The 24,038-nt window shown below is 47.8% G+C and overlaps 1 protein-coding gene across 2 annotated transcripts in view; it reads right to left on the reverse strand.

Annotated features, from left to right (window-relative positions):
- Positions 1 to 24,038, reverse strand: part of RIOX1 (ribosomal oxygenase 1) — a 368,994-nt gene that overhangs the window by 328,809 nt on the left and 16,147 nt on the right. For both annotated transcript variants that reach the window (XM_033936262.1, XM_033936263.1), the window contains exon 2: positions 3,489 to 3,785. In XM_033936262.1, the coding sequence (XP_033792153.1) occupies positions 3,489 to 3,785 (297 nt within the window). The remainder of the gene's footprint in view (positions 1 to 3,488; positions 3,786 to 24,038) is intronic.

Raw genomic sequence — 24,038 nt, forward strand, 5'->3', positions numbered from 1 at the left:
AACAATACAATACAAACTTTGAATAGTGACATTAAGTTAAAAACTAAAACATCTTTTAAGAAACATAGGGAAGAAAGGGATAGCAAAATACAACTAGGAATAGTAAAGCAATACAAGGAAAAGTATAAAAGGAAGATAAATTAAAACATAATTTAATAATATGTAATCTGTGGCCTAGGGGCTACTAAAAGCATCTTTAAAAAGGAAGGTTTTTTAATTACTTTTAAATTTACCGAGGTCCTGCTCCATACGTAAGTAAATTGGGAGAGAATTCCATGTCTGTGGGGCGGTCACAGAAAAGATGAATTGCCGTCTGGTATTAATGATTTTAAGCGATGGAATGGTTAAAAGATGTTGCTCATTGGATCTTAATGTTCTAGATGGATGGTACGGAATTAATGATTTATATATAAATGCTGGGGTTTTGTATAAAAGAGTTTTAAAGGTAAGTAAACAGAGTTTGTATGTTATCCGGTGATTGACTGGGAGCCAGTGCGCATTTTTCAGAAGTGGTGTAACGTGGTCAAATTTTTTTGATTTGGTTATGAGTTTAATAGAGATATTTTGGATAATTTGAAGACATTTAATTTCGTTTAATGATATTCCTTTAAAAAGAGAGTTACAGAAATTTATTTTTGAAATCACCAGAGAATGAATAAGTCTACAGAAGTCTACAGCCATCTGTCGCAGGAAAGACGAGAAAGATAGCTGATCTGCCAATGCTTTGCCTCGAGAAGGACTTGAGGACATTGAGGCAGCCTGTGTCGAAGAAGAAGACTAGGCATGGAAAAAGGCATCAAAGGAACCTGGTGACTTGGATAAGGCAATCGAGACCGGAACATCCTCGAGGCCCAGCATCGGAGACCTCGAATGAGGAGTCGGTGCTCTGGTCGAGGTTGGAGTAGATCGAGGCTTCGAGGAAGATGGTCTATCCTGAGAAGAAGAACGATGCCTGGAAGGATGCCTCGATGAAGGACTCGAATGGTGGTGAGAACAGTGTCTGGAACCAGATCTCGAAGATCGAGGAGATTTCGCCTCAGAGACGTAAGCAGCCAATGTATGAATAGGGTTAGAGGCTGTAGATCGAAGCTCGAGGCTTGGTAGAGGAACCTCGATGCACTAGCAAAGAGACTGCTCCTTGATTAGAGTGCGAGGATTCTCGTCAATGTACTCGCAAAGAATCTGCTCCTTGCTTTTCGTGCTTGGATGGCAGACCAGACACTCGCAGAGACTCTGCTCCCTGCAAAGAGTGTGGAAGCTCAGACTGGAGCATAGGAAGCGGCTCGACCTCGCAGGAGTCTGCTGAATGCCCAGGCTGGATAAGAGGAAGCAGTTTAGGTCCCATGTTAGTAAGGAACTGAATAAACAGCTTCTCTAACATGGTCTGGAAAGAAGCCGGCAAGGATGAATTCGCGTCTGAAACTGGACCACCTGCTTTGGCTGGAGGCTCCTTTGAGGTAGAGTGAGAGTGTTTTGACTTAGAAGTCTTGGACACTTTAATCACCACCGGCGGAACCGACTGCTGAGCTATCTTACCTGAGGAAACAGGGGAAGATAGAGCAGATGACGTCGAAGCAAGAGCCGCTGCAAACAATGAAGGTCTGATGAGGCTCGAGGTGGAAGCAGTAGGCGCTGAAGGAGCCTCGATGGAAGTCGAGGCCGAAGACGCTTTCAAAGTCGAGGGATCAGTAGGAGGCTCCATCTCGAAAAGCTTGTCCACCAGAATGCAACGACACTTGAAAGCACGAGGCTGAAGTGTTTGGCAAGGCAGGCACGACCTAGGATGATGTTTCGGCCCAAGGCACTTGAGGCAGCGTCCGTGAGAGAGATCGTGCGCTGACTCTTGCTACACCTCTTAAAGCCTATAGCAGGCCAGGACATAGAAGGAAAAATAGCCGCCGCAAAATCGAAGCCCTCGGGCTGCGGCCGAGCGGCCTATCCCGGAAAACGAACGGAAGATGTAAAATTTTTTTTATTTTTGAACTAAAATAAAAGAAATAAAATAAAACAGCGATTCGTGAAGAAAAAAAACACAAACCGCAGTTGAGAGAAGGCAAAAAGTGAACGAAGTTAAATGCAGAGAATCAAAGATGGACTTCTCGGCTCCGCAGAAAACTGAGAACCGAGGAGACGCGCCCTGTGCTGGGCGGGAAGGCACTAGCGCATGCCCGGTGCGGGCGACTCGAAACTTCGAGTTTCTTCAAGCAAGTCTGCTTGTGAGGCATCCACATCCGGGCTCCGTTGATGACGTCACCCATATGTGAGAATACCTGCCTGCTTGTCCTGGGATAAAAATGGTTATGAGTTTTTGCCTCTTTATATTCTTTCTTGTACAATCCCACTCATGAGAAAGCAACACATCACGTGGCGTGAGCCTTTACCGAAAACAGGAAGCCACTTTCCAGCCACAATATAGGCAGATGAAGTTGTCTTTCAGATCCATCTTGAAATGGTTGCTTTCAGAGCTGGTTTGCCCTTCCGGGCTGCGCCAACCAGCATAAATAGGTGATCTGACAAACAAAATTTGCTTGTGACTTCCAAGTACCTCAGCAAAAGAGGGCATGAATCTAAAGATCTAGCTTTGGGAAGTCCATCTCACCTGTTTTCTTGTTAAAATGAGATGTTTTAGAGGCAGATAAAAGCTTGTAAATTGAAATCAAGAAATCCAAGATGACTGTGGTGGCAGCAATTTTAGCACCATAAAACAGTCCAGGGAACCTACACAGAAAATAAAAAATTAGCGATCTTAGGATTTTCAAGGTGGGAGAACCCAGTACTATCCCTAGAAACTTTCACAAATCAAATTTAAAGATCCCCCTGAATCAATCTCTCAGGCAGTCAGCCTGGTACTCACTATGCCATGCTATGTGCTGGGAGTTGCAGAAAGAAGCTTACAAGGAGATCTCTGCCTCAACAAATCTTGAAAATGGAACTGCCGGTTTCTTCTGACGGCCTCTTTGCCCATGGCCTGGCTGGAGATCTTGACCTTCACCAGATCCTAAACACACGATGCGGGGAGGGGGGAGAGATACACTGATGGCCCCAATCCTGGATACACCACCAAGGAGCTGCGCAACCTGTGCTCCAACCCACTAGTGGATGAACCTGGGATGAGCTATACTCCCAGGAATCCCTGAGTTCTGAAACCGATAATGCAGAATGTCCCCTTGGAAGCAGATTCTATCCCTAAGAGTCTGCGATCTCCCACAGCCAGAGCTATCCCTCAAAGGGATCCTCTGCAGCACAAATCAAAATAAAAGTACTGAATTTAAGGAAAATAAACACAAGTAGGAAAACCTAGCTCCTAATGTCTCACTTACAGAAAGAAAACTGGAAATTGGAGGGCAGTCAAGAGGTAAAAGAGGAGCAAAAAGCTATGCTAATGAGGCTTCCTATAAGAGATTTCACAAGATGGGATTGACTACCCACTTGTTCAGGAACCGAGTGGTATTGTACAAGAAATAAAACTAAAAGAAATAAAATCTTACCTTTAGAATTTTGGAGGCAATGACCACCTCCATTTCCTCCTTTTTCAGTATTTTTGCTTTCTTGCTTGGTTTCCTTGCCTTTTCCATTCTGTTACTGATAGGGGTTACAGTTGAATTTTCTTCCTCTTGCTCTCTGTTTACGTATTTTTGCTGTTTAGGTCCATTAGACTGATGTGATACAGGGTTGAAAGCTGGAGAGGTCTCTACCTTTGTCTTTGGCTGCTTTAGATTCTTTATTTTTTTACGCTTTAGAGATAAGTGTATGCCAATTCTTTTCCTCTTTGAAATGCCAGGTGTCTGCAAGACAGATGCAAATACTATAAATTTGACTGGACACAACATATCAAATTACTAAACTCCAGTCATATTTCCCCTTCCCTTGCACAGATAAGACGCACACCAGAAAAACAAACATTTTGAAGAGCCCATCTCAGCATTATAAATCACCCTATCCAGCAAACTACTGCACCATCACCCATAACCACTGCTTACTTCAGTAGAATATGACACAGGGACAAATTTTTCCCCATCCCCACAAATTCTGTCCCTGTACCATCCCTGAAAGCTCTGTCCTCATCTGCACAAATCTACAGTATACTACCTCCAATGAATTAGTTAGGATTCCTGGAATTTTCTATTTAAGCGTTTCTATTCGCCATACATAACGTGACCATTTATTTTTTTCATCAAAACAGGACATCTATTAATATTCAGTCCCGCCCTAGCCCCACCCCAATCCCGCTCTATCCCTGCCCCCAATTTCTTCCATTCATTTTTCATGTACACACAATATCTTATTATTTCATAATGGTAACCATAAAATTTAAAAAAACACAAAGCACCCTATACAGAGAAAATGTTAATTATAATTTATATTTGGGGGGTTTTCAACCATGTCACCTCAGTAACTATAGAAAAATAGACAAATATAGTGCAAAATATAGACAGCAGATATAAATTCTCAAAACTGACACATTTTTATCACTAAATTGAAAATAAAATCATTTTTCCTACCTTTGCTGTCTGGTGATTTCATGAGTCTCTGGTTGCATTTCCATCTAACTGTGCATCCTATCTTTCATTTCTTTCTGCACTCAGGCCCAACAATTGTCCCTTTCTATTCCCTCCCTCCTGCCTTCCTATGTCCTTAGTGTCCCCAGCGCCTCCTTTCTATGTCTTTAGTGCCCCCAGTGCCTCCTTCATATGTCCTTAGTGCCCCCAAATCCAGTGTCAGTTCTCCTTTGTACCTTTGTTCCAGGTCTCCCTCTCTCCCTCCTCTGTTATGATCTTGCCTCTCTCTGCTCTTCCTCAGGGGCTCTCCCCCTCTGTCTGCACCTCCCAAAGTCCTGCTTCTGCCTCCTGTCTTTCCTCTTTGGTCCAGGCCTTTAGTCTTTCTTCTACTTACAACCCCCCTCCTTCTCTGCTGTTTTCTCTCCTTCCTTCATCCATCCTTCCTATGTCCCCTCACTGCCTTCTAGCCTTTGTCCCACCCCCTCCCAAAAAGCCTACCGGCCTACCTCCCCCAAAGCCAATCTGCCTGTCTCCCCCAAAGTCAGCCAGTCTGCCTGCCTACCTCCTCCAGAGCCAGCCAGCCTGCCTGCCTACCTCCCCCAAAGCCAACCTGCCTGTCTCCCCCAAAGTCAGCCAGTCTGCCTGCCTACCTCCCCCAGAGCCAATCAGCCAGCCAGCCTGCCTACCTCCCCCAGAGCCTGCCTGCCTACCTCCCCCAGAGCCTGCCTGCCTGCCTCCCCCAGAGCCTGCCTACCTCCCTCCCCCAGAGCCAGCCAGCCAGCCTACCTCCTTTCCCCCTCCTCCCCCCGAAAACAAAAGCCTCCCTCCAGGCCCGATTTAAACTTCTCCCCTGGTCCACCGCCGCTGCTCATCTGCTGCCACTACTCGCACCCGGAAGCTTTCTTCCCGATGTCAATTCTGACGTCAGAGAGGACGTTCTGGGCCAGCCAGGCAGCGGGATCCGAAAACGGGACTGTCCCGTTCAAAACGGGACGTATGGTCATCTTAGCCATACATGATGTATGCTTATGTCTGTAGTGTCCTCAAGATGCAGGAAACAGGCAAAGGCTTCTCTGGCGCTTTCCCATGTACTATTACTGTTGACAATAAATGGTGATAGAGAGTATCTTCCACACTCAAGGGCCATAACCCTGTCAGTTTTCAGGATTTCCATGCTGGATAAGCATGAGATCTATTTGAGTACAATAGAGGTAGTGCACTCAAAAGATCTCATGCAGGGGGATCACGTGATGCACTAGTCCAGGCAAGACGTGTGCTGCTGGGCTCCATGGCCAACAGATGAATATTGGCTATTTTGTGGTACCTATTGTCTACTTCCTGAGGGCAAATTAACTTCCTGCGATGTACAACAAGGCGCTGCCCTCTGCAAAGTACGCCTGAGCCCTCAGGGAACCAGTATGCCGGCGAAAACCCCAAAAGCCATTAGAAGCAAATCATGGGGGTCAAGTGATGATGCGCTGCTGAGCGGTGGCTCTGTGCCTGAGCTCCGACCTCCCCCTGCTCTAAATCGACCTTTTTTGTTGGTCAGACCTTCTTCTCCGGTGCACGCGCCAGCTTACCTGGTGCCGATTACCTGCAGGCATCGGAGGGTGTGCAACTCGGAGAGTGCTGAGGCGTATCGGTTGTGTTATGCCTGCTAATGCCCCACGGCCACCCCGCTATAAGCAGACCACATTTTCCCCAAAGATGGCGTCGGAGGAGCCTGGGGCGCGAACGACAGTGGCTCTGCAAGAAGAAATGCTGCGGGAGCTCCTGAGACACATATCGGCACTCACTGACGACAAGCTGACCAAATTCCAGGCGTCCGTGGATGATATTAAAGACAGCGTGGAGCGGCACGGATCCCAGCTTTCTCAGCTGGAAAACAGGGTATCGGCACAGGAAGATCGAGGTACTCAGGATGCTGCTCGCATCAGAGCTCTGGAAACTCAATGCACCACCCTCCAAACCCTCTTGGAAGACCAGGAGAACTGCGGGCGTCGTAATAATCTGAGGATCCTGGGCTTACCGGAGAGCATTCGCGACCCTGACCTGTGGAAGCTGGTGGAGCGATGACTGCCAGAGCAGGTGGGCCTGGATTTGGCCGGGGCGCGGGCGGTGGTGGAGCGGGTCCACCACATTGGTGGCCTCCGTCAGGGTGATTCCAGACCGCGCCCTGTGATAGCCCGCTTTCTGAACGTGGTGATTAAAGATCAAATTCTTGCCCTGTATCGGAAGGCTGGATCATTGGAGCATGAGGGCAAGAAACTGCTGCTCTTCAATGACTACTCGCCTGCGGTTGCAGCTAGCAGACGTGCCTTAGCCCCTTACTGCACTGCGTTGAGGAATCGGGGCGTCCTCTTCACTGTTCTGTTCCCGGCGCAGGTCCGCATTCAGGCAGCCTCTGGACCACATCTCTGTGACAACCTGGAGGTCTTGAAGACCTTGAGGGTCTGCGGGACGCAGTGGCTCCATGAGCCCTCCCTTAGGGTCGATCATCAAGGAAGCTGCTGTAACTTTTTCCTCCTTGGTGCTGGGGTCTGTCAGCTTCTACTCTGGGCGGCACTGGGTGCTACTACCATTCTTCTCATTTTTCTCTCTGGACCCTGTCTTGGGCTTTGCCTGCTGGTGATTAGTTGACTGTGCTGCGTTGTATCTTGGTTACCCTGTTGCCTGGCGGGACCTGCTTACTGCCTATTTGGCTGGTTTCTGAGCCTTGCTCCTCACTGTGGAGCTGGGATGGACTTTGGGAGGCTAGCTTGGTTCATCTCTGGCCTTTCCGGATGAGTACGCTGGGATGCTTCCCATTGCGGTTCCCGCCTGCTGGGGTGGAAGCGGCTTTCTTAGCTGATGTACATTTGCATTGCCCTGATACTTTTGGGGCTCATGTTTTTGTTCCTTTCACTTCTTTTTGATCTCTCTGTGTGGTCTCCATGCCTGTGTACATTCTGCTGGGTCTATTTCCTGGGGGTTTCTCGCTAGTTGTATGGTCTTGCAGGATTTTCTGTGGGTCCTTTAGGATTTTCTGTGGGTCCTTTCTTTTCCCTTGTTTTCTGTTTGGGTGGAGCGGGTGGGTGCGGGTATTCTTGGGTGGTTTTTTACTTCACATGGTGGGGTTCGGGGGGTGAGGTTGGGGGGTGGGGGATTGTGTGGGGGATAAGAGTGCTTTTGTGGTGGGTTGTGTGGTGGGTGTTTGAGACGGGTGCTTGGTGGTTGGAGTGTTCTTGGGGGGGAGGGGGGCTGGGTACCTCTCAGCGACTGGGAGTTTCTTTCCTTTTCCTCTCCCAGGGGGGCTCGGCTGGGAGGCCTCCTGGGACGTCTATACACTGTTTACCTTTTTGCTTCATCTTTGCAGTTCTAATGGCTACGGCTGACCTGACCTATATTACTCTTAATGTGGCTGGTCTCCATTCTCCCATCAAACGTAAGAAGGTGCTGTCTTTTCTGAAGAGAGAGAGGGTATCGGTAGCCTTTTTACAGGAGACGCACCTTACTTCTAGTGAGCATTCCAAATTGATGAGGGATTGGGTGGGAGAGGCTGTCTACACTTCCTATAATTCTAGGTAGAGAGGTGTCGCTATCCTTGTCAACAAGGCAGTGGTGGCGGTCCAACACAAGACTATTGTGGACCCTCAGGGCCGTTTTGTCCTCTGGGCTGGCACCCTTCAAGATCAACCTGTGGACTTGTGCAATGTCTATGGCCCAAATGTATACGCTCACTCGTTCTTTTCCTCTGTGCTGGCTCAGCTGTTGGCCTTGCCTAATTATGACCCCATTCTGGCCGGGGATTTTAACATTACTAGCGACCCTACCCTAAATTGTAAACCCCCAAGGGCAGTGCGGAGAGACAACGAGCGGATTGGTGTGAATTTTCTGATGAGCGAATTGGGCTTGATTGATGTGTGGAGGGCTCATCACCCCGGGGAAGTAGATTTTACATTTTATTCTGGGGCGCATCACGGTTGGATTATTCTGGGCCACTCACGGTTGGATTATATCTTGCTACCGTCACAGGCTATTGGTCGGGTGGTACGCACACATATCCTGGATGTTCCCTTTAGTGATCATGCTGCGGTCTCCCTCACTTTATATTGGCAGGGACCAGTTCAAGATCGTATCTGGCGTCTGAATCCCTCACTTTACTTGGATAAAACTTTTCATGCATACCTCACAGCGGAATGGGACTTTTATTGTCAAACTAACGGAGGGGGGGGAGGTCTCGGATACCATTTTCTGGGAAGCCGCTAAGGCATTTCTTAGGGAGCAGATTATCGCCTACACGGTTAAGCAGCGCCGGAGCCGTGATGCGGCCTTGGTGTCTCTCACTTGGCAGTTGCGCTTGTGTCGGAGCGTCCTGCATGTACAGCCCTCGGAGGCCAATCACGCGGAATATTTGAGCCTGCGTAAACAAATCGATGTTATTTTCACCAAGCGAGCTCTGTCCCATATTGATGTTTATAAGTTCCGGCTGTATCAATGGGGAAATAAGGCGGGCAAATTGTTGGCTAATCTGGTGAGACCGTTTCATAGGGCTACTCGTATTTCCCGCATTCGGGCGAGTGACAACACTATTCACACGGAGGAGGCAGAGATTGAGGACCAATTCGTTCGTTTTTACCAGGATCTCTATGGGCTGGGCCCTTATGATCTGGAAGCGCGTAATTCCTTTTTTCGAGATCTTGTTTTACCTCAGGTGTTGGAACTACAGTTAAGCATGTTAAATGCACCTATCTTGTGTGATGAGATTCATACGGCGGTGGGGATGTTGAAACTGGCGAAGGCCCCTGGGCCGGATGGGATAGGACCAGAGTTTTATAAAATCTTGAAACCTAAGGTTGGGCCGGCATTGGCGGCCCTGTATGCCGACATGCAGAGCACTGGTCATGTTCTACCTACTCAGAGCCATGCCCATGTGGTGGTTTTGCCGAAGCCACGGAAGGACCCGGAGTTGGTGGGCTCCTATCGGCCTATCTCTTTATTGAATCAGGACATGAAGCTACTCACAGCGATTTTAGCGTGTCAGCTGCCACAGGTGATTCCCCATCTGGTCCATGCTGACCAGGTCGGCTTTGTCCCGGGCCGTTTTGCATCTTCCAATATCTTGCGGGCGTTGGTGGCCCTTAGGGAGAGTAAGGGTAGAGAGGGTGATGAGCTTTTGGCTAGCCTGGACGCGAAAAAGGCTTTCGACAATGTGACATGGCCTTATCTTTTTTGGGTAGCGCAACAATTCGGCATTTCTGGGTCCTTTTATCAGTGGATAACTCATCTCTATACATCTCCCACGGCCCAGCTACTCATTAATAAGTGTCGTACGGAGTCTTTTTTGTTGTATAGGGGCACACGGCAGGGTTGCCCCTTATCTCTGCTTTTGTTGCTTCCATCCTTAGAGCCACTGCCCACAAAATTCGGACTTGTCCTGACATCTCGGGCATCTGGGTGGGTACCGAGGAATGCAAAATTACTCTTTTTGCGGACAATATGTTGCCGTTTGTGAGCAGGGCACAGGAGTCGATTCCCTGTTTGACTACTTATTGGGACGTTTGGTGCGTTTTCGGGTCTCTGTATCAATTTCAGCAAGTCGGAGGCCTTGCCGGTCTCCTCCCCGTGTGTCTCGCGCTCGGATCTCAGTTTCCCATTCCGGTGGGCTAGTGGAGAACTTAAATATTTGGCCATTTTCCTTAGTGCGGATTGGCCCACTGTTTATCGTCGCAACATCTCCGATCGGTTGAAAACTTTGCAGGACTACTGTGCGCACTGGGGGGACTTGTCTCTCTCTTTGGGAGGTAGAATTGCTCTTCTTGTAAAGATGGTGTTGCTCCCTAAGCTCCTCTACCCCTTACAAATGATCCCTCTTTGGATTAAGGTGGTGGATGAACGTTCCTACCGGTCTTTTATTGGTTCCTTTATTTGGCATCATAGACAGGCACGAATTAGCTGGCGGACGCTTACTCAGAGTCGCAATAGGGGGGGGATGGCTCTGCCGGACCTGTGCTTGTATAATGTTGCCGCCCTGATGCGCTGGATCCATGAGCTCTTTACTGCTGGATATCGTTTTGCTCCAAGGGGCTTGTTTGATTCTTGGACGGCTCCCTACAGAGCGTTAGCATGCTTGACTTGCCCTCAATGAAGATGCCCCCGAGTGGGTCTTGTCTTGGTCTGGTTATTTCCTTTACACAGGGTGCTACAGTGGTGGCGACATCAGATTGGTCGGGATCAGGGTAACTGGGCTTTTCAGCTGATCAGCCATAGTCCTGACTTTCCCCCGGGTGTGGGATCTACGGGGGGAGTTGAGGCACGGTTCAGGGTTTTTTTGCATGGGTCACGTGTCTACGCTGAGCTCTGCTCCTTTTGTTTTTCCCTCCTATGATACTCTTCACACCAACTGGGTTTTGCCTCGTATGCCCTTTTTTGCTTATCTCCAGTTGAGGCACTTTTACATGGCCAACCTCCGCCGTCACCCGGGGAGTGGCTCTTTTTTACGGGTGGATCAGATCTTCATGTCCCTCCCTTCTGCTCTCAATTCTTTATCTTTTTGGTACTGGACTGCACGGGCAGAAAGGGTGGATACTCTGATGTCCGGACTGGCGGCTAAGTGGTCTGGGGAGATGGGGGAGGACGTTACCTCGGGGTGCTTCAGGCCTGTTTCTCCAATGTCACCGCGGGGGTCTGTAGTGCACAGCTGCAGGAACTCCAGTTTAAATTGCTTCATCGTACTTATATTACCCGGCTCCGGGGACTGCAGGCTGGTCTATGGGAATCTGCGGACTGCACGAAATGTGCGCATGCATCTGGGACTCTATTGCACATGCTCATTGAATGCCCGACCTTGAGCAATTACTGGAATGGGGTTTTGGATTTTCTTGTCCAGATCCTGGGGGTGCCAGTCCAGTGGTCTTATCACATTTTAGTTTTGGGCCATGAGGTGGAGTTTTGGGATCAGGGCTTCACTGCTGCCCAGTGGCGTTTTATCTATGTTGCCCTTCTTGTAGCCAAACGGGGTGTACTCCGCAAGTGGATAGATGTAGAACCCCCGGTATTAGTGGGGTGGCAGCGGGCACTTCGGGAAGTGGCCCATTGGGAGTTGCAGGGTTTGGAGGGGCGGATGGAGGGGCCGATTCAGCTGTACAGGTCTCTCTGGGAACAGGTCCTTGCTGATATTGCTGCTTCTCAATGATGCTGCTCTGTTCCTCTTTTTTTTCTCTCTTTCTTCTTCCTTTTTCTTCTTGTTTTTCTTCATTCTTTCTTTCTCCTTTCGCTGGGGGGGGGGGTAGGGGATGGGGGGTGTAGTGGGGGTGTGGTGGGGTTTCTGTCTGGTATGGTTGTGGGGGTTTTCTTTTCTGGGGTAATAAAAAGAGTACGCGGCCAGATTGTGTTGCTTTTTTCAGGTTCTTCTCCATGGATGTTCTGTGGGTCCTGGGTCCTGCTGGGTGCTGGCTGATTTCTTGGTCGGGGGGGGGGGGGGGACTTGTCGCTCATTCTGATTGGCTAGTATTTTCTGTTCTTGTCTCCTCTGCCCTTCCTAGCCTTTCTGAGTTGGACTATGTACCGTATTTGCTATGTCCTTGGACACTGTTTGGTTGTATTGGCATTGTCTGTCCGTTTGCTTCTTAATAAAACACATTTCAAACCAAAAAAAAAAGAAGCAAATCATTTCCACTGAAAACCAAGATGGCGTTGGAAACGCATCAGCACCCGATCCCTCTAACGCTGAAGAGTGGGCCCAGGAAATTTACCGCCTGGTTACCACAGCCTTGGAAGATAGGCTGAACAAGCTACAGTCGGCGGTCGATGGAATCAACAAAAAATTTGATGTCCACTCCCAGCGCATCAGAGGTTTAGCGTCGCATATCTGATCAAGAAGATGAGGCCCATCGGGATTATGCACAGGTTGAGAACCTGTGAGTGTAAGTCACCGCTCTAAGACCACCTGGAGGAATATGAAAATTGGCAGCGCAGAAACAACCTCCAGGTGGTGGGACTCCCAAAGACTGTTGTTGATTTGTATGGATTCTTTAATACCTGGCTGCCTGACCATTTGGGACTGTCCTCCTCTGCCACTGTATATGTTTGTGAGAGGGCGCATAGGATCGGCGCCAAATCACAGGAGCAGGCTAAGCCGTGGGCTGCTATTTCCCGCTACGTTAACTGGTATGAGAAGGAGATGATACTAAAAGCTTACCGGCAAGCTGCTTCTTTGGAATATGAGGGACAGAAATTACTTATGTTCAATGATTATTCCGTCAAGCTATGGCACTGATTTGCACATCCCTTTATAAAAGGGGAGTGCGCTTTGCACTGGTGTATCCGGCCAGCCTTTGTATCTGGCGTGAAGGCAAGGTGCTTCATCTCCCGGACATGACCGCAGCTCAAAGATTCTTGGATTCGCTGAATGTCCCCGAGCACGGTCCCCAGCCTGAAGAGGGAGTGGTGGACTAAAAGACCTACATACTTACTATGGGACTGGTGGGGGCCATTAGTCAACCGACTGTATGGACCACGCAGATGGGAGTGTCCGCTCTGACAATTCTGGCACCTTTGGCTGGCTAGCTGTTCGCTGCAAGCTGGCAGGCTAGGGCTCTTCTATAGTTGGTCCTCTGCTCCCGGGATAATGTTGTCAGCACATATTATTGGTTGCTCTTTTCGGCTTCCCTGAACTGGATGGAGATCATTTAAGTTCAGATATGGATATGTGGGGTGCAAAGGGGTGTGGGTGGTTGATAACTACTGAGGTACCAATGTTGGATCATTGGCTGTGGGGGCCTGGGTCCCCGCATATGCTTTATGCTGATAATCCTCTGTTTGGTTTCTGTTTTCTTTTGGCATTATTGGAGATACCTGGGGGATAGAGTCTCTTCGGGATAGGGAAGGGAGGAGGTGGGTTTGGGTGGGGAGTGACTGGAGTATGGAGTGGTAAGGGGAGTGCATATTGTGTGTGGTGTGTTTGGGTACCTGCCTGTCTGAGGGGGGTCTGCTGCCCCTCCCTGTGAGATTGATGGGTGGAGCTCTGAGGAAGCTGGAGGAGTTCTTTTAAGGTTGTGGTTTGGAGGGGAAGGGGGGGCTAGCTGGTGGGTCTCTCTCTCTGGTATTCTTTCTAATTATCCTTGGGTTATCATCTGTGTCAGTTTATTTGATAATGGTTAAGATGAAAATATCTCCCCATTAAGCGAAAAAAAAATCTTAATTTGTTTTAAGAAAGTCAACTCCTCAGGACAACTCGGCGGGGGCAGCATTCTCAGAGCAGGCAGCCAAATTTTCAGCTTGTGAAGAACATATTCCATCAGTCCTTCCTCTGGTAAGACCTGCTAAAATTACATTAGAGTCTATTTGAACAGTGTAAGACTCTTTATACAAATTATTTGCTAGAACCTTACCTCTGGTAAATACTCAAGGACAGAGATTGGATAAATTCCAGGAGGAAATGAAGGTTCAAGGAGAAAAAAATTAAAAATCTTGATCGAGTTCAAACTTTACAAGTCTCGCAATCTACTGTACTGCAGGACAGACTATTGTTTGCCAGGAAAGTGGAAAATTTCAAAAATTATACAAAAATGCTTAATCAAGTTTCAAGTTTAATAGTTTTTTTGATTAATCGCTTAATCATACTTCTAAGCGATGAACAGTTTAAAAATTACATTTGATGGGTAACAATACAATGAAAGACAAAATTTAAAAAACAACACGGGATTAAAATTAAATTTTAACACACTCATAACATTGGGTAAGGGGGAGTGAAATACAAATCAATAAAGAAAAGAAGAAACATTAAGGGAAAAATACAGAAGGTAAACAAAATAACAATAAAATATAATAAGATGAAATTTATTAGGGTTATAGGATATTAAAATTAGTTTTCAAAGGCATCCTTGAAAAGAAATGTTTTTAAATTACTTTTAAATTTTCCAAGTTCCTGTTCTTCCCTTAAAAACATTGGAAGGGCATTCCAAGTCTGTGGTGCAGTAACCGAAAAAATTAATTGCCGTCTTGTATTAATAACTTTCAATGAAGGAATAATCAATAAGTTCTGTTCATTAGATCTCAAACTCTATTTGAAGAGTATGGAATTAATAATTTAAATAGAAATGCTGGGGTCTTATTACAAAGAGCTTTGAAAGTCAGTATACAAAGCTTATACGTAATTCGATGAATAACTGGAATCCAATGTGCATTTTTAAAAAGTGGTGTTACGTGGTCAAACTTTCCGGATTTGGTTATAAGCTTAATTGAGGCATTTTGAATGATTTGAAGGCGCTTTATTTCGTTCAACGCAATTCCTTTGAAGAGAGAATTGCAATAATCGATTTTAGAGATCACCAAAGAGTGAATAATCTTAGAATTCTTAACTTCCCTAAAGTGCTAACAATGTCTCCCAAAGACGTGGAGGGGCATAATCGAAAGGAACGTCTAAGTCCGTTTTCGTCTAAGTCTCAAGTCGTCCAAAGTAAAAAACAGCCTAGGACACATTTTCAAAAAATAAGTCCAAAAATTATTTTGTTTTGAAAATTGTCTAACTATACGTCCTGCCGATCTGATCGTCCAAGTCGCTAATCATCCATCTTTATACCATATTTTCGTCCAACTTTTCATTCAAGTCAAAACCGCCTAGAACAAGCCCTGTTGGATGTGAGAGGGGTCTGCAAAGTGATGGACTGAACACCCAGACATGGCACCTAAATAGTGGGGTACCTTACAGGGCACTGCTATGAACTTCACAAAAAGGGTGCCGTGCCTTCTCCTCACTACAGCTCCTTTATAGGTCATGGTGAGCCCCCCAAACCACCTCCAGAATCCCCTAGAGGCCTAGACCCACTTATCTACCACCCTAATAGCCCTTACGGCTGCAGGAGCCACTTATATGCCAGTAGAAAAGGGTTTTGGGGGTGTATAGGAGAGTGCACATGTTTCATTATCAATGCAGTGATTACAGGGGCTTATGGGCATGAGTCCTCCTCTACATGGGTCCCTAACCCACCCCCAAGACGCCTTAAGCCGCCTCTGTGCTGGACGACTAGGCTCTCCTATGCCAGGCTGCCAGGTGATGATGGTTTGAAGGCTGAATTTTAAAGGTGTGATTACGATTTTTATGAGGTTGGGGGGTAGGTGATCACTGGGGTAATGTGTGGGGGTCTATTTTGTGTGTTTGCAGTGCTCATCTGGTGACTTTAGGTGGTTTTTGTGACTTAGACCATGTTTTAAATATTCTAAGTCACAACGTCCAAGTTCCGTCGATCCTGTGCTGTATAACTTTCGGTTATACATGCTGTACGACTAAGTCTAAACCAGCTCACATCCCGCCCAACTCCCGCCCTCGACACTCCTCCTGAAACGCCCAGTTTAGCTTTGGTCGTTCAGCGGCACTATGAAGGCCTAGGTCGTTTAGAAATACGTCCAAAACCCGTTTTTATTATCGGCTCTTGGACATATTTTGGCAATGTTCATCAAGTGCCGACTTAGGTCGGTTTTTGGACATTTTTCTCTTTCGATTATGAGTCCCTTATTCTAAAAGTTTTTGAAAGAAATACAGTGGAACCTTGGTTTACGAGCATAATTTGTTCCAGAAGCATGCTCGTAAACCAAATTGCTCGTATATCAAAGTGAGTTTCCCCATAGGAAGTAAGGGAAACTCGCTTGATACATTCCACCTCCTCCTGCCCCCTGAGGCTACCAGCGCTGCTCCATCACCCCCCTCCCCCCCTGCTCAAACCGGCATCGCACCCCTCCCCCCCACCCGCGAATGCCCCCCCCTGAGAACTGCATTGCACCCCTGTGCTGGAAGCGGCATCCGCCCGCTCTCCCTCCCAAACAAGCTTCTTACCCCATCTGCTGTTTGCCAGTGCCAGTTAAGGAAAGATCCCACCTCTAACCTGGGCTGGGCCTTGAGCATGTGCAGATGCTCAAGGCCCAGCCCAGGCAAGAGATGGGTCTTTCCTGAACTGGCATGGCATGCAGATGGGGCAAGGAGTTTGTTTGGGTGGGCGGGCGGATACCACTTCCAGCACGGGGGTGTGATGCCGGTTCTCAGAGGGGGGCGTTCGCAGGCAGGAGGGGTGCTCGTTTTTGGGACATGCTCGTTTTGCGAGTTAAAGTTTGTGGGAGTGTTTTGCTCATCTTGCAAAACACTCGCAAACCACGTTACTCGCAAACCAAGGTTCCACTGTATTCAAATATCCAGAGACTGGACTTCCTCCTTTACACAGAACATATTTCTTGTCAGTACCTAAACAGAAGGCTTCAGTCCCAGTGGTTCCTTCTGAAATTCCTAGTCTTTTAAATTTAACTGAAGTCCTGGAAACCTCAGGGGACAAAGTTATTTGTCATTCAACACTAGTGGTGACGGTTTGTCTTTCAGCAAGACAAAGAGGAACTTCTAAGGCTGTTTTTTATGGTGAAAGAGGTGACGTTTCTGGACAGTAAGATCAGTATGTTTCCAAACGTCTCAAAATGAACTCAAACTTGATGGAGAAGGTTTTTTGAATTGAAAGTTTGTAATTTTATTGGGGGCCAATTTCCAATTGAGATATCCCTGTAAATGTAAGATCCTTTTGGGAGGTCATGTGATGCACTCAGCCTGATCGGACATGTCTGAGCTTCTCTCCCGAACTCGGGGCTACTTTTTCATTATTTCCTGCTGAAACTCTGCCTTGTAAGCCTGCATTGACCTCAATCGGCTGGGGTAAGTCGCAGGCCACCCGCCGATATCCTTTTTGCCGGGGTTTTAAGGCATGCCTGCTAAACTTTTGAGAGGCCCTGCCACACCAGCTAAGATGGCGGCGCAAACCCTTCCTGAGCGCCTGCAACTTAACCCGACCATCATGTTGCAAGCTGACACGGATTGAAGAGCTAAAGAAACATCTTACCACGTTTCTGGATGATAAGCTCACCAGACTGCAATCCATGGTTGATGGCCTCAAAGACACGGTTGAGCGGCAGTCTACCTGCTTGCAACACGTGGAGGACCGGGTATCAGCACAGGAGGACCGTATGATGGCTTTGGAGGGGAGTGCCCAGACCCTGGAGGAAAAATGCCGTCGGTTGGAGGAAAGAGCTGAGGATCTTGAGAACCAGAACTGACGAAATAATGTCCGGCTTATCGATCTGACGGAATCACAAACTGGAACTGACCTGCACACTCTGGTCTCCACTTGGTTACCTAAGGAGCTAGGGATGGATACAGGGGGCTCGCCTCTGCTGGTCGAGAGAGTGCACCGGATCGGGGTGTGCCGGAATGGAGATCGGAAGCCGCGGCCCATCATTGCCCGCATTCTTAACTTTGCCGACAAGACCCACTACAAATCAAAGGGCGGCATCTCTTATGAAGGCCAGTGGCTTCTCCTGTTCCAAGACTACTCTCCTAGGGTTTCGGAGCAGCGCCAAGCAATGGCCCCGTATTGCACACAGCTTCATCAAAAGAAGATGCGTTTTGCTCTACAATACTCAGCAAAATTGAGAGTACACCATGACAATAAGGCGTTATATTTCACCACACCAGCAGAGATTCGTACATTCCTGGAGGGCCTACCTGGATGACTATCCTACCTATGCGATCCCCGACATTGGACTGTTAGATTAGCATTGGGGACTGGACTTTACTACTCGCTCCACTATGTTTGTCCCCTGCGGAGGATTCGGATCCATAGACTCATTGTGTTTCTTACTTTTCACTTTTTCCTTCCCCATTTCTTTCTCTCTTTTACCACCTTCTCGCTTCTGTGGTCTCCCGGACTCCCGATGTAACCTTTTGCCTCCCTTTGGGGGGCTGAGCTAATGCTCTTCTGTCTTTGGGCCGATGGGGTGAGGCTTAGAGGCCCCTTCTATTTCCACATTTTCCTTCTTTATTATCTACTTGTTTCTTGTACTTTCTCTCTTCTATAATGGGTCAAGCTGGGTCAGGCTGGCCACTACATCTTTGCTAATTTTTCACATTTCCTTTCTTTTTTCTCTCCTTGAATCATGTGGCTGCCTCATGTGCCCAGGGCACATCCTTGCCTTTGCTTGGTGGAGCTTCGAGCCTGCATGTTGACTCTGCGGGACTGCTCCCCGACTGTTGCAGCCATGATGGACCTCAATCTCGGCTGGGAGAACGGCGAAAGATTGAGGACTTGTTGTTATTTCCAGCTCTCTGTCTTCCTCTCTTTTAATGCCCTACCTTATCTTGAGGTTCTGCTTACTGTGCCCTAGTTCTCTCTTTTCTTTTCTATCCTATACCCTTGGCCGCAGCGTGCGGGATCCCCGATTGCCGGCCTGTAGCTGGGGGATCTGGGTTCTTCCCTTCCTTGTGACTGGATTAGCTATCCCTGTGTGTCTTCTTCTTCATCTCCTGTAGTTTTTTCTTTTGCTTTTTACTATCTTTTTGCTGTGCTTTGTGGTGGATCTGGAGGGTGGCTTGAGTTTGGGGAGGGCTGTTTGTACTTGTTGGTGTTGCTGTCACCCCGATAGTGTGGGATTGTCGGGGAATGTACCGTGGTATTTTATGACTTGCTACCTCCTTGTTATTTTTCTTACCTACTTGATTGGTTTCCCAACTGCTTAGGATACTCTATTTGGTCTGTTGGGACTTTCTGGGCATGTTTTTTCTGGGAAGTAGGGGTATGCTTTTGGTTTTCAGAGCTCTCCTTCAGTTCTTTCGGGTGGGTGAGTTCTGTTAGGGATCTGGGGCTGTGGTTGCAGGGAGTTTTTGTTTGACTGGTGAGCAAGTTGGAGGGAAGAGTGGTCCGAGGTATCTAATGTGGGCCCCATCTGGGATGCTTAGGGGTTAGGTTGAAAGAATGTACTCGTTTTAGTGGGATTTTTTCTGTCTGGCTGATATTAGATAAGGGTTTGGGAGAGGGGAGGGGTGGTTGAGTGCATGCAGTCTTTCTTAGGCAGGATGCATTGGAAAGTTAGGGGAGGACTTTCCGGGAAGGGGACAGCAGAATTGGGGGGGGTGAGTGTGGTATGGCTGTGGATGTATGTGGGGTGGTATGTGAGACCACGGGGGGGGGGGGGGGGAGAGGAGATGAGGGTGGTGGTGGCCGGGAGACTAGAGGGACTGCGGGATCGCTGTTTTTCACCGGAGCCGGGCCTAGCTGGGGGGGGGGGGGGTCCAGCCTCAGGCTTGTTTTTCTCTATTTGTGCTAAGGTTGCAGTGGTGGCTTTTCTTGCTTAGCAGCTATGGTTAATTTAACTGTAAAAAATTGAATCGATTCGAATTGGTGAATCAATTCGAATCGTGAATCGGGCAGCACTAGGTCTGGCCTCCTGGACCCCCATTACTTACCCAAGGCAGCAGCAGCAGTCTTGACGTACCAGCCCCTCCTCCCTCATTGCTCCAACGCAGCAGCGGTCCTACCATTTCCATCGCTTCCTTTCCCTCTTTCACACCCTCTTCCATCTCTCTCTGACCCTGTTTCATCCCTTTCCTGTCCCCCTCCATCCTTCCCCAAGGCCATCTCTCTCTCCTGCCCCCTCCATCCTCCCTCAAGTCTATCTCTCCCTATCATCTCTCCCTGTCCCCCTTGTAGCCCCCTCTGTCCTTCTCATCCATCTGTCTCTCTCTCTCTCTCCTTTCCTCACTTGAGTCCAACATCACTCCCTTCTCCCACTCCCTCTCCTGAATCCAGCACCTCCTGCTCTGCAGAGCTCTTAAAGCTCCTCCTCGTCCTCCTCCAGCCAGGCTTCAGCCATCTACACTGGCTCCGGGCTCGCAGCGTCGCGGAGGGAGAGCAATGTGGAAACCGCCATAGGCTCCTTCTTGCGATGGAGATAATAAAATGCTTAGCGCAGATGCGCACTTGAAACTCTGTGCAGGCTACTACTGCGCATGCGGAGGCACAAAGCACGGATGTACGGAGTTTCAAGTGCGCATGCGCGCTAAGGGTTTTATTATAGCAGATTATCAGATCTGATTTCCCCTACGCTAGGGGCAGCATTTAATGTAATGGATTCCGGGCGAGGACTGGAAGTCGTAATATGGCCCATGTGGTTCTTTTGCCCAAGCCTGGGAAAGACCCCCAGCAGGTGGGATTCTACCACCCAATTTCTCTTCTTAATCAAGATGCTAAACTTCTTCCTGCGATCCTAGCCAAGAGATTGAACATGTTCCTGCCTTTGTTGATCCATGAAAACCAGGCAGGGTTTGTTCCGGGCCGGTATGCGTCAATGAATCTTACCCAGATCATGATGGCGTTGCATTCTATGCGTGGGGTGGGAGGTACCGTGGCCATAGTTGGATTGGACATGGCAGTACCTATTTTGGGTTTTGCATAAATATGGGATGGAGGACCAACTGCATGAGTGGATTCGCAGCTTATACATCAGGCCGCAGGCTCAACTTTTGGTGAATGGTCAGCTGGATCCCTTTTACTTGGGTAGAGGGATCAGACAGGTATGTCCATTGTCTCCCTTTTTCTTTGTGCTGGCCATAAAACCTCTAGCGTTTAAAATAAGGCCTGACCCGAATATTAGAGGCATCAGGATAGGGGACAAGGAAAGCCGCATTAATCTCTTTGCCGATGATAACTTGTTATATCTGGAGCAGTCTAATGTTGATTTGGATAGGACATTGGATCTGGTTAGATCTTTTGGTAGCATCTCCAAGCTGAGAGTGAATTGAAACAAGTTGGAGCTCTTGCTTTTAAGTTCCACCAAATGGGAGCTTTAGCAAACCAAGCTTAGTATTCCCCCAGTTAGGAAACCGATGAGATATCTAGGGGTTTATCTGAGCCCCAATCCCAGGCTGGTATATGAATACAATGTCCACCATCACATTGAAAAGATTAGGGCTTTATGTGTGAAATGGAAAGATCTGCCATTAGGCCTGTGGAGGCGGGTGGCCCTAACTAAGATGGTGCTCTTTCCCAAAATCTTATATCCCTTGCAGACACTTCCTATCTGGGTAGTAAATAAAAATGAAAGGGCATTCCGATCTATTATCTCTTTCTTTATAAGAGTCTGCGCATCAGTTATAGTAAGTTAATACTGGATACACAGCGGTGGCAGCAGAGTGCCCTTGCTGTAGCTGATTGGAAACACTGAATCCCTTCCAGGCATAGGTCGGTCATGGTTTTAGCTATGGGAGCAGAGGGGGTGTGGATCTCTGAAGGATTTGTGGGACCTGGGAGGTGGGGTGTTCCCTACTTTTGCTCAAGTACAGGCTAGGTGGGCATTGTCTTCTACGCATTTTGGGGTCTTTCTCCAGGTTGTAACTAGTACTGTGATTTGGCCGGGACTCCACAGCTCCTCCAGTGGTTACCTAAGAAAATAGCACTAGCATGTGACCCGAAATGGAGTCACCCTGCAGGATTGAACTGTTATAAGGCAGGAACTCAAAAATAAAGCAAAGTCACCACAATTGAGGTTTATAGCAAAAATACTTCAGTTTTACTTATTCCTTCCTTCAGGTAAGTAGCTCATCATTACAGCTGCAAAATTGTCAGAATTCCAAACAGCCAAAGAGCAACAAAATACAAAAAAAAACCCCAGCAAATAAAACAGCACAAAAATAAAGTTCAATTTAGCAGTTAAGTCTTCATCTCTCAGTAGCGCTAAGACTAGCCTGCTCCCAAGCAGCTAGCGCTAAGACAAGCCTGCTCCCAAGCAGCTTGTTCAAGTTTCACAGCTACAGTTCAGGGTACTGGCTTCCACAATTCACAATAATTGAAAGAAAAATAGGTAAAGCCTCTGGCAACTTTATATTACTGCCAGGAAAGGAGAGTGATTCAGGTTTTGTCAAAAACGAAGCCACAGCAATGGCCTTCAAAATCCCACCCAAGGTGACAGCAAAACCTCTCCCCAAACTGACACTCTCAGCTTTCTCAAAAAACAAAGCAAGCAAACAGTTCCAAAAACCCACAACTCACTGTTTGCGGCTAGTAATCAGATCCACCTGCATGGGCTTAGCAAAGTCAGTATCATTCTCTGTAAAACTTTCCTGACATTCCATGGGCAGTTCCTCCTCTGATACAGGCAGCTCCTCAGCTTGTCCAGCTTCCAATAGCTCCATGGGTATGGGTCTATTGCTCCTGCATGGCCCAGAGGGGTTCCTCAGGGAAGCAAAACCTGAACCTCCTCCCTAGCCGGCCTGCCTGTCTGCTCTCAACTGCTGGCTTACATACCCTAGGGGCACGCCCTACTCTGGCTGAGTCAGCAGTGTTCCAGGGGCCTCTTGGGCTCCCCTGGTGGCGACTTGGGTACAGCTCACCTATCTCATTCTCAGCTAGATCAGGCTCCCTCTGGTGGTTAAAGAAGAAATTATCAGAATCCTGGTCCGAAAAGACCTTGGAATTTGCCTTCCGGGTTTTCCCCTTTACTTTTACCCCTGGCCTAACTGGGACCTTGGCATGCCTTGTGTCGGACTGGTCACAAAGTTCACCATTATTTCACCTCCTCACACCAGAAATGGAGGGATGCTTGGATCTGTGGTCCCCTAGACGCTCAATTCTTACAGATTCTGTGGTGTGTGAACAAACTTTCCACTTGGTATAAGGTCTTGAAGGCTGAACATAAACTGCAACCTATGGATATAAGGCAGCAGAAGCCTGGCAGAGGGAGTTGGCTGTCCCTTATGACAGGAAAAGTTTCTGGATCTTTTTGAACGTCCACTCCATGGATGGTTAAGACTACTCTTAAAGAAATGCAATTAAGATACTACACAGGGCATACCTATCCCGGGTCCATTGGAAAAGAATGGGGTTGTGGGAGGTGGATCTGTGTCCCAAATGTAAAAAAAAGTCCCAGGTACACTTCATCTTTTTCTGGAATGCCCTACTTCTGAAGTATGGTTGCGGACCCTTCCTTTGCTGGAGCAGATAGTGCAGCGACCTGTACCTTGGGACTATAGTATCTTACTATTGGGGGGACCAGTGAGAGCTGAAACAGGCAGCTTTCTCTCTACCTCAACGAAAATTTCTATACTTGGCTGTCTTGACGATTAAGAGACTCTTGTTGCAACATTGGATTTCAGAACGGGTAGCTTCTTACACTCAATGGCTTTCTCAAATAGCGGAGACCGCTTGGTACGAAATCCACAGGCACTCTTCCACAGTACCGATAGAAAATTTATGTTATGTGGACTTTTGGAAGGAATTACTGTTTCACTGCCCTGGGGATGCTCCGTCCCAGGCCCTCTCAGGGTAGCTGGGGACTCTCCTGCTCTCAAGGGTGTTCCGGCAGAGTTGGAAGCTCTGGACAGGTGGGTGGATGAGTGGGGAGGGGGGGGTAAGTGTGGGCTGTTTGGTGAGTTTTGAGCAGCGAGCTTGGGGATATGGTTGCTAGTGTGATAGATGGCTGGGGGGTGTTTGGAAGGGGTACTAAATACTACAAAATGAGTGTTGCATTGTTGCATTTGGACTGTAGAACTGGTAGCAGCTACATACTGGGGTTCTGCTGTTATTCTCCAAGGCGGTCTGATCTTTTCTTGTTTTTTCTGTTAAGTTTCTTCATGATTGAACTGTTTGATGGTTATAGTCTGTCGCAATTTTCAATAAAAAAGATCTCATACATATTCATTGGGGAAATCCTGAGAAGCTGACTGGATTGTGGCCCTTGAGGACAAATGTTGGGCAC

Source organism: Geotrypetes seraphini, chromosome 3, assembly GCF_902459505.1.
Source record: "Geotrypetes seraphini chromosome 3, aGeoSer1.1, whole genome shotgun sequence".
NCBI lineage: Eukaryota > Metazoa > Chordata > Amphibia > Gymnophiona > Dermophiidae > Geotrypetes > Geotrypetes seraphini.